The sequence below is a fragment of the Anomalospiza imberbis genome, chromosome 35, assembly GCF_031753505.1.
Source record: "Anomalospiza imberbis isolate Cuckoo-Finch-1a 21T00152 chromosome 35, ASM3175350v1, whole genome shotgun sequence".
NCBI classification, from domain to species: Eukaryota; Metazoa; Chordata; class Aves; order Passeriformes; family Viduidae; genus Anomalospiza; species Anomalospiza imberbis.
In genome coordinates this window covers 965,184-981,790 of record NC_089715.1, presented here as the reverse complement: position 1 = coordinate 981,790, position 16,607 = coordinate 965,184, and the positions used below count along the sequence as shown (strand labels likewise).

The 16,607-nt window shown below is 51.0% G+C and overlaps 1 protein-coding gene, 1 long non-coding RNA gene and 2 pseudogenes across 2 annotated transcripts in view; 3 read left to right on the top strand and 1 right to left on the bottom strand.

Annotated features, from left to right (window-relative positions):
* LOC137464036 (zinc finger protein 208-like) overlaps positions 1 to 16,607 on the top strand; it is a 1,110,012-nt pseudogene that overhangs the window by 323,586 nt on the left and 769,819 nt on the right.
* Positions 1 to 16,607, bottom strand: part of LOC137464035 (zinc finger protein 850-like) — a 1,110,255-nt pseudogene that overhangs the window by 332,248 nt on the left and 761,400 nt on the right.
* LOC137464047 (uncharacterized) overlaps positions 1 to 16,607 on the top strand; it is a 137,977-nt gene that overhangs the window by 25,498 nt on the left and 95,872 nt on the right. The gene's annotated exons all lie outside the window — the stretch shown is intronic.
* LOC137464065 (olfactory receptor 14J1-like) lies at positions 6,507 to 15,485 on the top strand (the record flags this gene model as incomplete). The annotated part of the gene is made up of 2 exons (XM_068175381.1): positions 6,507 to 7,361; positions 15,435 to 15,485. Coding segments are annotated over 2 exons (906 nt in total), but the record flags the coding sequence as incomplete, so codon positions are not given.

Here is a 16,607-nt window from a genome sequence, read left to right as displayed (position 1 = left end):
CATGAGAGTGACCTGACAAAAAGCTTTAGACATAGTCTACCAGAAGAACTAAGGGCAAGTGTGGAATCAGCCCTGTGCAGGGAAGCCCTGAGGAAGACTTTGTGCTGCTTTGGGGCATCGAGACCGCTCCTGGCCAGGGCCTGGACATCAGCTTCAAGTATGGGAATCTGACACAATGTATTTCCAACCGCCTGCCTATGGAATCATCTCAGCAGTGTAAAGATGGATGGTGATTTTGATACAACTCCTACATCAACCCACTGAAATTTATATGTGGCAGAGAAACACTTTAGTGGGGTGCAGACCCCTGCCCTCCTGCCAGGTCAATCAAAGAGCTTTTGGCTGACAATGCATTTGTCTGCCGATTTGTTTGAATGAGGGAGACCCCTCAGGACTGCTGTATCCTGAGGGAACACCTCAGGCCTGTAGGCACCTGCACAAGCTTAAAATCAGCTGCCTCAGCTTCCAGGACCTCTCTTGGCCGGCATCCTGACATGGATGCAGGACTGCTGTGAGGCACTGCTGAGACCCAGTGGGACAGGACCGGCTGTCTCGTGTCCACGTAGCACCCCTCACACAGCCAGGGCCATCCCGAAACCAGGCAAACACTCACGTGTCAGCACAGGGGAGCAAGGAGCACTGGGCTCCTCTCAAGTTATCTCAAAGTTCGAGAATCCACCACAGCACTGGTAAATTTTTTGGGGGACCAAGGCCTTTGAGTATCAAAAGGGAAACTCCAATTTGTAGAGAGGGAAGTTAAATGCCTAAGACGTGTGATTTGTCAAGGGAGCTGGCAGCTGAACCCTGAGAGAATTGCAGTGATAGCCTCACTCCCATGACCAAAAGCTAAGAGGGAAGTCAGAAGGTTTTTAGGCCTGTTGGGATATTGCAGGCTATGGATTGAAGGATACACGCAGGCCATCAGGTTCTTGTATGAAAAGTTAGTAGAAGAAGAGATTAGGTGGGAAGAAGACGACAAGCAAATTTTGAAGCTTTAAAGCAAAAATTAGTCAGTGCAGCAGCACTGAGTCTTCCTGCCTTAGACAAACCCTTCTATCTGTTTGTGGATATAGAAAAAGGGGCAGCACATGGAGGGTTAGCCCAGGACCGGGGAGGATCCAGGAAACCAGTGGCCTGTTTATCAAAACTGCAAGACCCTGTCAGCTGGGGGTGGCCAACCTGCATTCAGGCGGTGGCAGCAAGCGCCCCACTCGTAGAAGAAATCAAAAAATTAACCTTTGGGGGAAAACTGAAAATATATACCCCACACTAAGTAAGGAGTATCGTCAGCTAAAAGGCTGAGAAATGGCTCACAGATTCCCGAGTGCTGAAGTATGAAGCCATCTTAATAGATAGTGGTTTAGAGCTAGTCGTGAGTAACCAACTCAGCCCTGCCCAGCTTTAGATGGAAAACCAGGTGAGGAATTAGTATATAATTGCCTAGAAGCTATAAACTATCCAACTAAAGTAAGAGAGGACCTAACCTATCGCATTTACTGCTTTGGCCCCTAATAAAGGTGCATTTGTTGTGATTAACTGATAGTCCCTTGCTGTTTGCCTTTTTGCACTTTTGGGATCAGTGAAAAGAACCATCACGACACCCCGCACAAGCGGATCGTGACACCAAGGAGCTCATTTCACCTCTAAAATATTGCAAAAAGTTGTGCAAACCCTGGGAGTAAACGGGAATTACACACTCCATGGCATCCACAGAGTTCTGGTCACACTGAGAGGATGAACCAAACTCTTGAAAGAGCTCTAGATAAGCTAATGATTGAAACCCAAATGTCATGGATGAAATGTCTCCCTCTGTCCTTATTAAGACTTAGAACTCAACCCCAGTCAGATCTGGGGGTGTCACCCTATGAAATGACGTTTGGGTTACCCTTTTTGACCTCACCCCAGAGGGTTGCCACCTATGAGGAAGGGGAAGCCAATACCAAGAAGTATGTTATATCTATAGCAGAAACCTTAGAAGGGCTAAGACATAAAGGGGCAATTCCTCAAACAGCCACCCTGGATTTCAGAGTCCATAGCATTAATCCTGAGGATTGGGTGATGATCAAGTCATGGAGAGATCAGCCTTTAACTCCTCAGTGGGAAGGTCCCTTTCAGGAACTGCTCACCACTGAATCAGCCGTGTGAACTGCAGAGTGGGGATGGACTCATGCCAACAGATGGACTCATGCCAACAGAGTTAAAGGCCCAGCAGGAAAAACACAAAGAATGCACTACATATAACATCCAGACCAGGTGAAATGAGATTGACTCTCAGGCAGAGACTGAAAAACAACCAGAAAAACACCAAGACGCCCAAAATCAAGCTTCCACCAACCAGTTTGAGAACTGTCTTCCTGTTTTAATGGGTGAGAATTACCAGCACCCCTGTAGGGGAAGTACACAAGGGACCGTAAGAGGTAATGGGACAGCTTCTTTAAGAAAATAAGACAAAGGAAGGAGGGCAAGACCCCTTTGTTCACTTTCAAGAAGATGGCATAGCCCTGCTGTGCGTAGCAACCCCGTAGGCATGGTAATGTAGGGACAAAAGGCCATATCGGACCACTGTCATTCCCCAACTGTCTTTGAATACAACAGGGACTGGAGGGCGAGACCGAGCTGGCCTCTGGACCCCTAAGATACACTGACGATGGGTAACAACCACATAGGCATGATAGATGGGAGTCAAAGCCATACTGGACCTCTGTTAGGCCCTTTTGTCCATTCCAAATAAGTGTGTCTAAGGAAAACCTGAGATTTTCCTCCTGTTCCCACTGTCCTTGCCCACATCAACAGATGCTAGTATGACTCTTTCAAGAGAGACAAAATTTTTACTTAAATGTTCAAGCAAAATGACTTATAGAAAAAGAAAAGGGGGGTTTGTTATAGATGGGAAATCCTATGGTTGACTCTCACAATTAAGGGGTGAATATTAAGTATATGTTAAGAGAAGTTGTGTAGGTGGATAGTTATCTTTCCCTTCCCCCTTGCATTGTTATCATGGGATGCCCTCAGTAGTCAGGGCATTTGGGAGGGTCGGCTTGTTGCTATGGCAGCGCCTGAGCTCCAATCAAGCTGTAAGAAAGTGATCTCCACCACTGGACAGCGAAGGAGGAGTGGATTGACAAGACTTTGGAAGGGGCTGGAGGTATAAAAGACAGAACATCCATTTTGTAGATGAGCACATGGTGACCGAATCCTTTGCTCCTGGTGCTGTATTCTTTACTTTATTAACTCTTCTGTTTTATTTTGATAAGGTCTTAATAAAACCATATACATTTTTGAAAGTGAAAATTGTTTCTCACATGGGGTTGAGGAATGTGGGGCAAGGTTGTCCACACTGGGTCAGACCTCAAGGTAAAACTTCTCTGACCTGGCCAGACCTCCTTAGGAGGGGCCCTACATCAATATCAATCATAGAATGCTGCAATCAGCTCTTCTCAGAAGAGAACAGCAATAAAAGACACTCTTTAAAATAGGAATACATATTTCTTAGAAGCTCTTTGAAATATTTCTCCATAACAGTAAAAGGAAACCTTCCAGATGAACTGCACTAGAGCAGAGAGAAATCAAAGCACAGCCATGGTTTGTCAGGACTTGCTTGATCCTAATGAGCCCCGTGGTGCATTTGGAGCTGAGCCCTGAAACCTCAGGGCCTGAGAGAAGATTGCATAAACCTGTCCAGGAGTCAAAGTGAGAGAAAAAACCCAAAGTTTCTCAAGCCATTAATGGGTGCCACTGAGGTCCATCCCCAACGCAGGCTCCTCATGGACTTCTTGGAGGAGAGAATTGGAGGACAGGATGGCACAAAAACCTCTCAGAGAATCAGAGTGAAAAGGACAATCCAAAGTACCTTAAACTCCTTGAGTATCTCAAAGCATCAATGAGCCCCACTGAGTGTCAGTACAAAGCTCTCAGGGGGCTAATTAAAACAGATAATTTCAGGCTGTGACTGCACAATCTTTCTCACAGAATCTGTATAAAAAGGGAAACACCAAGTACCATAAAATAACTGAAGTGCCTTGAAGCATTAATGAGCCCCACGGAGTGTTGTTCCTGACAAAGCCTCTCCAGGGACTAATTACAGCAGATAATTGGAGGCCATGATTGCACAAAGCTCTCAGAGACTCCAAGGCAAAAGCCAAAGCCAAAGTGCTTTGAAAAACCTGCAGTCCCTGGGAGCATGAAGGAGCCCCCAGGGCCATTCCTGAGCAAAGCTCCCCAGGGACTCCTTCCAGCAGATCCTTGAGGCCACTGGGATGTGGGCTAGGGGGGGATGCTGAGGGCAGGACAAGGGGCTGACAGTGCCCAGCCTGGCTGGGGCTGTGCCAGGAGGCCCCAGTGCCTCAGGACAAGGTGTCTCCTGACAGCCCTTGGTGGCACAGAGCCTGCTGTGCCCCAGGGCACCAGGACTTGGCTTCTCTTTGTCCCCACCTGTCATCAGTGCCTCCAGTTCTCTGCTCTGCCTGGGGCCTGGGGACACTTTCTCAGTCGTATCCCTCAGTGGGACCCACTAAAAGTCAAAGAAACTTTGGAGTTGGATTCTGACTTGGAGTTCTGGAGAGGTTTCTGCAGCTCCCTCTCAGGGCCTGATGTTCAGGGCCTGAGCACAAAGCCCCAGAGGGTCATTAAAGTCCTTGTGCTGTGTCTGTGCTGCTGAGCTGGGCCGGGCTCCTGGCCCAGAGGGTGATCCTGGTAACCAAGGAGAGCTTCAAAAGCACATTTCTCTGGATGAGCAGCTCTTCTCCCAGCCCAGCAGGGCTGGGGCACTGCCTGCAGCCAGCCCGGGCACAGCACAGAGGCACAGAGAGCTTCCATCAGTCAGGGCTGGGAAGGTGCTGAGAAGTGCCTGGGGCAGAATCCCTGGCAGCCCTTGGCACAGGAACCTCTGGCTGCAGGACAATGCAGCTGCAGCTCCTGGAGTGATCTCCTACAGCTGGATCATCCCAATGGCCACGGACCCTGTGAGTACAACTCTGAGTGTTTCTGGTGCAGGGGAGGTGAAATGCTCAGGAAGCTCTGACATGCTGAGGGATTCTGACTGGACATAGAATATTTCCAAGACAAAGATTTTGATGAAAATGAGCAAATTTTCAAAGACTTTGTATTCAGTTTCCTGCTATTGAAGAATTGCAGGGAGGGGTGATAAATATTAACGGTTGATTATGAATTTTGACAAGCACCTGAGACATCCAAACTGTTACTTTTAGTGATCAATAGGTTCACAAGATATCCCTAATGTGATTGCAGCCACTCTGCCCATGGACAGCACCAGCATCACCTCTGCTGGAGCCATCAGGCTCAGTCTGAGCTGTCCTTGCTCCAAGCTGCAAACAGAACCTGCCCCCAGCCAGTGCCCTGCAAACAGGCAGGGTTCTGTCAGGCCAAAGAGAATGCACAGAGATTTGGGGTCTGTGAGTGCTGGCAGGGAGAGCTCAGGCACAGGGAAAAACCTGCAGGAGGAAAATCCCCAGGAAGCTGAGACAAGATCAGGGAAGGAGAGAAAGCAAAACCCAGAAATGTTGTGGCAGGGAGAGTTTAGAGATGTCCAGAGGATCCCCTCCAGTGCAGCCCCTCCCTCTGAACAAGCCCCCTCCCTCCTGTTCCCCCAGCCAAGCCTCTGCCCTCAGGGCCGGGGCTCCAAGGCGTGCAGCCCCTCCTGTGCAGGCAGAGCTGCAGCAGAGCCGTGGGGCAGCTCTGCAGCCCCGGGCCCAGTTCCCTCTGCAGAGCACAGGGCTGGGAGCAGCTGCCCGGCACTGGGGGCTCTGGGAGGGGGCACAGCTGGCTCAGGGTGACAGCTGTCCCCAGTGCCCGGCTCTGGGCAATGCTGTCAGTGCAGCCAGGGAAGGAGCTGCATCTCCCTGCATCCAGTGCCATCAGAAGGACACTTGGAAGTCTCCCTGAGATTCCAGTCCAAGCTGGGAGCTCCAATCCAGGATGCAAACCTGTCCTAGAGCATCTCTGAGTAATAAGATGGATGGGGAAAGGCAGAGGTTTTCTGACACTGAAAATGCTGCTGGGTTGGTGAAATGAGCAACGTGAGTCCTTGGCTACAAATGTGGAGCTGGGCTGGGGTGGAGCCATCTGCTCTCAGCAGTACCTCAGGGTTTTTTAGGGAAAATGTGGGAAGCTTATTATCCTCCCCTGGGGAAAGGTTAAACCCACAGAAATTCTGAAGAGGTCAGAATGACAGACCATCTCCCCCCAGTCTACACTCATCACTTTGCCACACAGAACATGTCCGGTTCTTCACTAAGCACAGCAGAAATGCTGAGGCATTCTGATATCCAAAAATAACAGGACAGATATAGGGGAGCTTAAGAAGAAAACCCCAGAACTCTTGAACAAAAAAAGGTGTCTTTGTGTGTTCCAAGGGAGGGTATATGGGAAATGGCTTTGATGTTGGTTTCAGGTATCTCCTCTAACTCTTCTCTGTCCTTTCTCCATGAACAGGTCCCCATGTGCAGCCACAGCCAATGTCCAACAGCAGCTCCATCAGCCACTTCCTCCTGCTGGCACTGGCAGACAGGCGGCAGCTGCAGCTCCTGCACTTCTGCCTCTTCCTGGGCATCTCCCTGGCTGCCCTCCTGGGCAACGGCCTCATCATCAGCGCCATAGCCTGCGGCCACCACCTGCACACGCCCATGTTCTTCTTCCTGCACAACCTGGCCCTCAGCGACCTGGGCTCCATCTGCACCACTGTCCCCAAAGCCATGCACAATTCCCTCTGGGACACCAGCACCATCTCCTACACAGGATGTGCTGCTCAGGTGTTTCTGCTTATCTTCTTCATGGGAACAGAGCTTTCTCTCCTGACCATCATGTACTACGACCGCTACGTGTCCATCTGCAAACCCCTGCACTACGGGACCCTCCTGGGCAGCAGAGCTTGTGCCCACATGGCAGCAGCTGCCTGGGCCAGTGCCTTTCTCACTGCTCTGCTGCACACGGCCAATACATTTTCCCTGCCTCTGTGCCAGGGCAATGCCCTGGGCCAGTTCTTCTGTGAAATCCCACAGATCCTCAAGCTCTCCTGCTCCAAATCCTACCTCAGGGAACTTGGACTTCTTGCTGTTAGTGCCTGTTTGGCATTTGGTTGTTTTGTGTTCATTGTTTTCTCCTATGTGCAGATCTTCAGGGCCGTGCTGAGGATCCCCTCTGAGCAGGGACGGCACAAAGCCTTTTCCACCTGCCTCCCTCACCTGGCTGTGGTCTCCCTGTTCCTCAGTACTGCAGCATTTGCTCACCTAAAGCCCCCCTCCATGTCCTCCCCATCCCTGGATCTGGCAGTGTCCGTTCTGTACTCGGTGGTGCCTCCAGCCCTGAACCCCCTCATCTACAGCCTGAGGAACCAGGAGCTCAAGGCTGCAGTGTGGACACAGATGACTGGATGCTTTCAGGAACATTAAACTGCTGGCCAATTTCTTCAAATCACTTGTAATAAAAGTCATCTTTGATACTTCTTGATGGTTTCATTTTGGAGGTTCATATTTTGTTTTACTTATTTCATACTGCCCACAAATTAAAAATACACACTGTGCCATTTCTCATTTTGTTTCCCGCCACCTTCTCTGTGGCCACATACTGTGTCAATGAGGGTCTGCCCTCTTGGTGGCTTTAAAGGAACTCAAGGATGTCCCAGCAGAGTTTTCTGCAGAGATGCCCTTTTGTTGCCTTCTCTGGAGCTGCAGCAGCAATGTCTGTGTGCAGAGCTGGGGCAGATCAGTGCTGGCACAGCAGCTGTGCCCAGCAGCAGCAGCACTTGGTGTTGCCAGTGCTGCTCCCGTGGCCCTGCCCCGCTGCCCTGGTGGCCCTGGTGTTCCTGCAGGGCCTGAGTGCTCTCGGGGCCGGGCACAGTCCTGGGGGTGGCAGTGCCGGGGCTGCAGCAGGGACAGCCCATGGGCACTGCTGGGGCAGCGCTGACGCCTCAGGCCAGGGCCTGGGGGCTCCAGGCTCCTTGCCCAGGCTCTCTCAAGAACACGGCCAGGCCAATGCTCAGCCCAGAAAACCCCCGTGAGCAGCCCCAGGCTGGCTGTGGGCAGGCTGGGGGCAAACAGCATGGCTGGTGCTCTGCAAGGGCCCTGGGGGAGACGGGAAGGAGCAGCAGAGCAGGGGCTGATCCATCCCCAGTGCGCTGGACAGCCCAGGGCAGCGTCCCAGAGCGTCCTCATGGAGCTGCCAACAACATCCCCCCTCTGCAGCCCTGGCCTCTCCCCCAGCTCACACAGGTGCCGCATCCTTGCAGGCACAGCCACGGCAGCGCTGGCTCAGGAGCCCCTGTTTGCATTGCACACAGCAGGCAGGAGCACCCCCATGCTGCTGCTGTGGGGACATGAACCTGAGCGAGCACAAATGCCATCAGCCCCTGGGGCCAGGAAGGGCTGGGGGACCCCAGGGAAACCACTCAGCTTTGTCCTGGCCTCTGCAGTCAGCCAGAAAGTTTGTTCCCATCAGCTGGGAGTTTCCTGTCCCACTGCAGACGCTGTTGCTCAGAGCCAGGGCTGCCTGGCAGCCACCCGCAAACTGCCCTGAGCATTTCCTTGGCTTCACCTTTGCTTTCTTTACTCTTCCTGCTACAAATTTATTCCCACTGCCCAGCCCTGTTCCCTCCCCTGCAAACAGCCCATCCCTGTTTGCCCTTTCCTCTCTGGCCCCACTCCCCATTCCAGTTCCTGACTTGGCACCGTGGCAATGTCCCTTGGGGAGCAGGATCATCCCACAAGTGCTGCAGGAATTGTCTGCAGGCTCCTGCAGTGCCTCGTGCTGCTCCCTTGCCAGAGGCAGCCCAGGCCAGGGGGGCACATCTGGGCTGCTGTGTCTGGCTGTGGGGCTGCCTGTTCTGGGCAGTGAGGAGGGGCTGCAGAGGCTCTGCAGGACTGACAGGATGGGCTTTGGGGCTGTGAGGAGAAGCTGAGGGACCTGGGCTGCTGGAGCTTCTGAAGAGGAGGCCCAGGGCTCCTCCTGCAACTGCTCCCAGGGTGGTTTCAGAGAATCACAGAATCAGCAAGGCTGGAAAAGACCTTGGAGATCATCAAGTCCAACCTGTGCCCTGACACCGCCTTGTGTCCCCTGAGCCTCCTCTTCTCCAGGATCAACAACCCCAGCTCCCTCAGCCGCTCCTCACAGGAATTGTGCTCCAGACCCCTCCCCTGCCTTGTTGCCCTTCTCTGGACACGCTCCAGCCCCTCCATGTCCTTCCTAAATTAGGGGGCCCAGAACTGGACACAGCACTCGAGGTGCTGCCCAACCAGTGCCCAGCACAGGGGAAGAATCACTGCCCTGTTCCTGCTGGCCACACCATTCCTGATCCAGGCCAGGAGCCATTGGCCTTCTTGGCCACCTGGGCACACTGCTGGCTCATGTCCAGCCTGCTGTCCATCAGTCCCTGCAGGTCCCTCTCTGCCTGGCTGCTGTCCAGCCACTCTGTCCCCAGCCTGTAGCGCTGCAGGGGTTGTTGTGGCCAGAGTGCAGGACCCGGAACTTGGACTTGTTAAACCTCACCTTGTTGGATTTGGGCCCTGGATCCAGCCTGTCCAGGGCCCTGTGCAGAGCCCTCCGGCCTTCCAGAAGATCAACACCCCCAGACAACTTGACATGGCTCCCAGAAAACGGTTCCATGAGGCCCCAGAGTGTCCCAATGGTCTCCATGGTTCCATGAGGACTCCCAGTGTCACAATGTCCCTCTGGTGTCACAAAGTCCCTTGGATCCTTGGGCCCTGCAGTGTCACAATGGCACCGTGGTGCCCCAGGGCCCTGCAGTGTCACAATGGATCCTTGGTTCCATGAGGGCTGGCAGGGCAGCAATGCTCTCCTTGGTTCCCGCTGTCTCCCACGCCTCCCACTGTCAGGCTATAGAAGGACACCTGGCTGATGAAGGGGAGTGGGAGTGGGTACCTACTCAAGGAGGTAATAATAAAAATCCCTCCCAACCCCCTCTCCCAAGCCAGGTGCCACTTCAGATTCGGTATGATCCCCTGGATCTGGAGAGTCAGCCAGATGGTTTAGAAGAAAATTATCTGCCCAGTGAGCCTCCCAATTATGATTCATCTGTGAGAGAGATCAGCACCTCTAACATCAAAAAGGAAAGAAGGGTAATCGTGGTGGGTGACTCCCTCCTGAGGGGAACAGAGGGCCCCATATGTCAACCAGACCCACCCCACAGAGAGGTCTGCTGCCTCCCTGGGGCCCGGGTACGGGATATCACTGACACACTGCCTGGGCTGATTCAGCCCTCTGATTATTACCCACTGCTGATACCCCAGGCTGGCAGTGATGAGATTGAAAAGAGGAGTGTCAGGGCAATTAAAAGGGACTTTAGGGCATTGGGTCAGGTGGTTAATAGGACAGGGGCACAGACAGTCTTTTCCTCAGTCCCTTTGGAGTCTGTGAAAAATGGTGAAAGCAATAGGAGAGCTCACATTATCGACGAGTGGCTCAAGGGTTGGTGTTATTGGCCAAATTTTGGATTCTTTAATCATGGGGCAACTTTTACAGCACCTGGCCTGCTTGGACCACATGGGCTCCATCTTTCTGTGAAGGGCAGAAGAATTTTAGCTCATGAAGTGGCAGAACTTGTTGAGAGGGCTTTAAACTAGGTCTGAAGGGGGAGGGAGATGCAGCTGGGTTTTCTGGAAGCAGGCTCGTGGGTGATAAGCCTGAGTTAGGGGTGAAATCAGCAGCCCAGCTGAGGTGCATGTACACCAATGCACACAGCATGGGTAACAAACAAGAAGAGCTGGAGGCCATGGTGCAGCAGCAGAGCTGTGATGTAATTGCCATCACAGAAACAGGGTGGGACGACTCACATGGCTGGAGTGCTGCACTGGATGGCTGCAAGCTCTTCAGGAGAGACAGGAAAGGGAGAAGAGGTGGAGGGGTGGCCCTTTACATTTGGGAGGCTTTTGTTTCTTTGGGTGTTGAAACTAATGATGATGGAGTTGAATGTCTATGGGTGAGACTTAGGGGGAAGGCCAACAAGGCTGACATCCTACTGGGAGTCTGTTATCGTCCACCCAACCAGGAAGAAGTGGTAGACAGGTTATTTTTCAAGCAGCTAGATAATGTTTCTGGATCATCAGCCCTTGTTCTTGTAGGTGACTTCAACCTGCTGGACATCTGCTGGGAACTTAATACAGATGAAAAGAGGCAGTCTAGGAAATTTTTAGAGTTTGTGGAGGACAACTTTTTGTTTCAGCTGGTGAGTGAGCCCACCAGGGGAAGGACTATGTTCGATCTGCTGTTTTCAAATAGAGATGGGCTGGTGGGAGATGTGGTGGTTGGAGGCCGCTTGGGGCACAGTGATCATGAAATTATAGAATTCTCAATATCTGGTGAAGTCAGGAGGAACACTAATAAGACTTCTACATTGGACTTTGGAGGGCAGACTTTGGCCTATTTAGGAGACTTATTCTGAGAGTTCCTTGGGAAGCAGCCCTTGAAAACAAAGGAGTTCAGGAAAGGTGGGAAGCTTCAAAACAGAGATCTCGAGGGCACAGGAAGAGACTGTCCCTGTGTGCCAAAAGATGAGTCGACAAGGCAAACATCTAGCCTGGATAGGCAAGGAGGTTTTGAAGGAATGTAGGAATAAAAAGAGGATGTATCATCTTTGGAAGGAGGGTCAGGTCTCTCAGGAAGTATTTAAGGGGCTTGCTAGGGCATGTAGGAAAAAATTAGGGAAGCCAAAGCTCAGTTTGAACTTAAAATGGCAGCTTTTGTAAAGGATAATAAAAAATGTTTTTACAAATACATCAATGGTAAAAGGAAGGGTAAGATCAACCATTGTTCTTTATTAGATGTGAAAAGGGATTTAATAACTGCAGATGAGGAGAAGGCAGAGGTGCTAAACGCCATTTTTTGCCTCAGTTTTTAGTGAGAAGACGATTTGTCTTCAGGACAACTGTCCTCCTGGGCTGGCAGATGGTGTCAGGGAGCAGAGTGGACCACTGTTATCCAAGAGGAGGCAGTCGGAGACCTGCTGAGCTGCTTGGATGTTCATAAATGTTTGGGACCAGATGGGATCCACCCCAGGGGGATAGGGAGCTGGCAGATGAGCTTGCCAAGCTGCTCTCCACCATTTACCAGCAGTCCTGGCTCACTGGTGAGGTCCCAGATGACTGGAAGCTGCCCAGTGTGACACCCATTCACAGCAAGGGTGGGAAGGAGGATCCTGGTAATTACAGGCCAGTCAGCCTGACCTCAGTACCCAGTAAGGTCATGGAACAGTTCACACTGAGTGCCATCACACAGCACTTCCAGGATGGCCAGGGTGTCAGACCCAGCCAGCAGGGGTTTAGGAGGGCTAGGTCGTGTTTGACCAACCTGGTCTCCTTCTATGACCAGGTGACCCTCCTGGTGGATGCAGGACAGGCTGTGGATGTGTCTATTTGGACTCCAGCAAGGCCTTTGACACTGTCTCCCACAGCACACTCCTGGAAAAGCTGCAGCCCACGGCTGGGACAGGAGCACTCTGTGCTGGGTTCAGAACTGGCTGGATGGCCGGCCCAGAGAGTGGTGGTGAGCGGTGCTGCATCCAGCTGGGGACAGTCACCAGTGCTGTCCCTCAGGGCTCTGTGCTGGGCCAGCTCTGTTCAATATTTTTATTGACCACATGGATGAGGGGATTGAGGCTTTCATTAGTAAATCTGCAGATGACACTAAGCTGGAAGCTTAGTTACCTACTCCTACCATCTGTTGGAAGGCAGGAGGGCTCTGCAGGGAGACTTGAACAGTGTGATGGATGGGCAGATTCCAGTGGGATGGAGTTTAATAAAATCACTCGCCAAATCCTGCATTTTGGCCACAAAAACCCCCTGCACTGCTCTAGGCTGGGGACAGTGTAGCTGGACAGTGCCCAGGCAGAAAGGGACGTGGAGGCACCGGTCAACAGCCAGATGAACATGGGCCAACAGTGTGTCCAGGTGGCCAAGAAGGCCAATGACTCCTGGGCTGGACCAGGAATGGTGCGTCCAGCAGGAGCAGGGAGGTCATTCTTCCCCTGTACTTGGCACTGGTGTACTTGGCATTCTTCCCCTGTACTGGCGCCGTACCTCGAGTGCTGTGTCCAGTTCTGGCCCCTCAGTTTGGGAAGGACGTTGAGATGCTCGAGAGAAGAGCAACAAGGCTGGTGATGGGCTTGGAACACAAATCCTGTGAGGAACAACTGAGGGAGCTGGGGTTGCTTAGCCTGGAGAAAAGGAGACCCAGAGGTGACCATGTCACTCTCTACAACTTCCTGAAAGGTGGTTGCAGTCAGGTGGGGTTTGGTCTCTTTCTCCAGGCAACAAATGTCATAACGTGAGGACACAGTCTCAAGTTGTGTCAGGGGAAATATAGGTTGGATACTAGGATGAAGTTTTTCACAGAAAGAGTGATAAAATGTTGTAATGGACTGCCTGGGGAGGTGGTGGAGTCATCATCCCTTGGAATGTTCACAAAAAGACTGGATATGGCACTTGGTGCCATGGGTCAGTTAAGGTGTTTAGGGCATGGGTTAGACTTGATGATCTTGAAGGTCTCTTCCAACCCAGTCATTCTGTGATGCTGTGAAAGCAGCCCACACATAAAGTCAACATCTGTGCAGACCAAAAGGCAACGCTGTCATCCTTCCTCAGCCCGCTCTCCCTGACCTGGCTGCCTTGCTGTTGGCATGGGTGGTGGGGCAGCAGGGTCATGACATGCACATGGGTCACAATGGCCTCTGGGCACGATGTCACCGCGGGTCACAAAGGCCTGGTGGGCATGGCCGCCTTTCTGCCAGAGGCCTGGTGGTTTCCATGCAGATGCCCCTGGACACAAAGGCCTTCTTAATGCCTTTGCCCCTTGACTTTGCCTACTCTTGTTCCTCTCTCAATGATCTGCAGCTCTCTCTTGTCCCACCTTTGTTCCTCCCCTCAACATCCCCAAGGAAGCTCTGTGCAAAAGTGCCAAAGTGCTTTTCCCACCCAGCCCACCCTGGGTCCCAGCACTCGGCCCCAACTTCCTGGAGAAAGTTTATCAGGAAGGGAAAAGCTCCATTTGGACTAAATCTTGTGGCTAGTGTGGAAGACTATAAAAAGTGTGTTTTTAAAAAAGATTAATAACAATGTAGGGCCAAGGAAAATGTCCATTCTCTATTGCAGGGATTGGGGGCTGGGTGGGGAGGAAGGGATTCTGGTCAGGAATATGCCAGGGGCATCCTGGTTGTCTGTGCCAGCCATAGTGTGGGCAGCAGGACCGGGCTCTGATTGTCCCTCTCTGCTGGGCACTGGGGAGGCCACACCTCATATCCCATGCCCAGCTCTGAGTCCCTTTACCCTGTGGCTACATTTAATACAAATTACCAACTCCTTCAACAGTAATTCAGTTATCTCTTGTGTCTTTGTCATAAATATGTGGCATATTGCAGATTAGACATAAGGGTGAAATTAATTGATAGGTTTTCTCATTTATGGTTCAGAAATACTGCAATTATATAACATTTCATGTACTGAGTTCATTGTATGTGTTTTACATGTTGGATGGATATAATTTGGTTTATCTTCTGATAGGATATGCAGGATCATTATAAACAGGAAACAGAATAAAGCCTAAATAAACAAAACTACAATTGGATGCAGCATTAAATTCAAAATTCCAGTTGCTCTGTGTGGCCATCCAAAAATAGTTTCCCACCAGCAATGTTCTCTATCTTTCTTCCCTCTTTCCAGGACATGGTGTATCTTCTCTGCCTGACGATGGGTGGTAATGTGGGTTCCTTGTCTGGTGTGCTGTTGTCCATTTCAGCATGGACTCAGATCACTGAAACAGTTTCTTGCCAATGCCAGATTCACTCCAGCAGTGACAGGCAATGAAACTTGACACGGTGTGCAGTTGGACTGTAGCAATTGGTGAGTTGTGAGGGAGCTGAATTGTTAAAGCTGCAGCCCATCATTTTGCTAAAACTACAGATACAGCTATTAGAGCGATCAGATGTCTCTCAGGTGGTGTTTTCTGTAAACATAGAATCACACAGAGTTCTCATACAGATACATCCATTTCCAACATATGCAAGCACAGTTGCTGGGGTTTCAACCCAATATTGACATTTTCTTAAAGGTCAAGGCAAATGTCTGAGTTGTCAATAGTATTATTTTCACAAAGAAATCCTTGCTGTTCCTGTCCAGTCAGGCATCAACATCCACAGCTGGGCTTGTGCTCCCATTTGGGGCTCACACTTGTATGTTCTAACAGACAGAGGACAGTTCCATTGGGATTTAATCAGCACTATAACTGGGTATAAGGCATAGAGTATTGTTAAAAGAAAAGCTGTGGCTTTACCCTCAATGGGATAATAAGTGTCATTAACAAGATGTCACCAAGATTGGAAACCCCTTGAAAGAGACTGTCATAATCCCAAATTACCTTTAGTTTATCAGTGGTCAAGGTGCCGTTACTGCCTTCCCTTTTAATTGTTATTACAGCAGATTGCAACCACATCTGTGGAAGACATGTGGTGCATGGCGCAGAATTGAACTAAAGTTATATTTATTATGATTTATGCTAATCAATTGGCATAAATAAAGAAGTGAGGGTCTTCAGCGTGTGGGTCAAGCTATGTCTATGTGTATTTTGGGTTCTCCTTTGAGAATGATCAGCAGTCCAGGAGATCATCCACAAAAGTCAACAACAGGGAATTTATTTAACAATAAATGTGCAGTAGACAGAAAGGGATAGAAAACAGGAGAGTGAGAAGGAAAGAGCGGGAAATGGAGGATGGGGTGGGGAAGGAAAGAGTGGGGGTGCATGGGTGTGGGGAAGATCAGGAGTGGGGTGGGGAAGAGATCAAACAGAGGACAGCACACAACTCTTGGCTCCAGCAGTGTCCCATCCGTCCTTGGTCACCCTGCGCTTCTCTGCGCTGGAGTCCCGGTGGTTCTTGTGGAGGTGGGGAAACAAGGTCATTCATCTGGGGTTATCTTTCTCCGCTCCATGTTGCGGGTATCCAGGGAACCGTTTTCCTCTTTGCCATGTGAAGAAAGAATGGGTTTGCCTTCATTTACCTGCAATGCTGAGGCCCAAGGAGCATTTCTAAGCTCCTAAACCGCCCTCCCTGGGGCAGGATGGGGATGCACCCCCATAATGCCGCTTAGCAGGTGGGTTGTGTTGTGCTCGTTCGTCCGCACAGGCGCACGGCGGGGTTTTTCTCAGCTGCGGTGTGAAGCAGGGGCTTTAAAAGAGGCCTCTGGGGAGTGCGGTGACCCGGAGCAGGCAAGCAGGGGCATGGCACGGCTTTGAGGGTGTGGCATGGCAGTTTGCATAGCAGTTTGCACTCAGTTTGCTCAGGCAGGGTTGCAGGTTTCCAGGTGGCCCCTGTTGGAAAGGTTTGCTGTGTGTTGCTTTCGGTGCTTTTGTAGTTTGGTTTCAGGGTTTCTGTTAGTAATGGTCTTCACACAACCAAAAACGCTAGTTAGTGCAAATCTGTGTAACCAAAAGGAATCCTCCAGGCAGGATGTGTCTGTACAGACTCATTCTTGTGTGGACTGTTTGAGCTTAGCAGTGGTTTCAGGGGCATTGCAGATGAAATCTGCCTGCGGTGTGAACAGGTCAATGATCTCCTCACACTGGTGGCCGAGCTTAGAGAGGAAGTTGAAAGA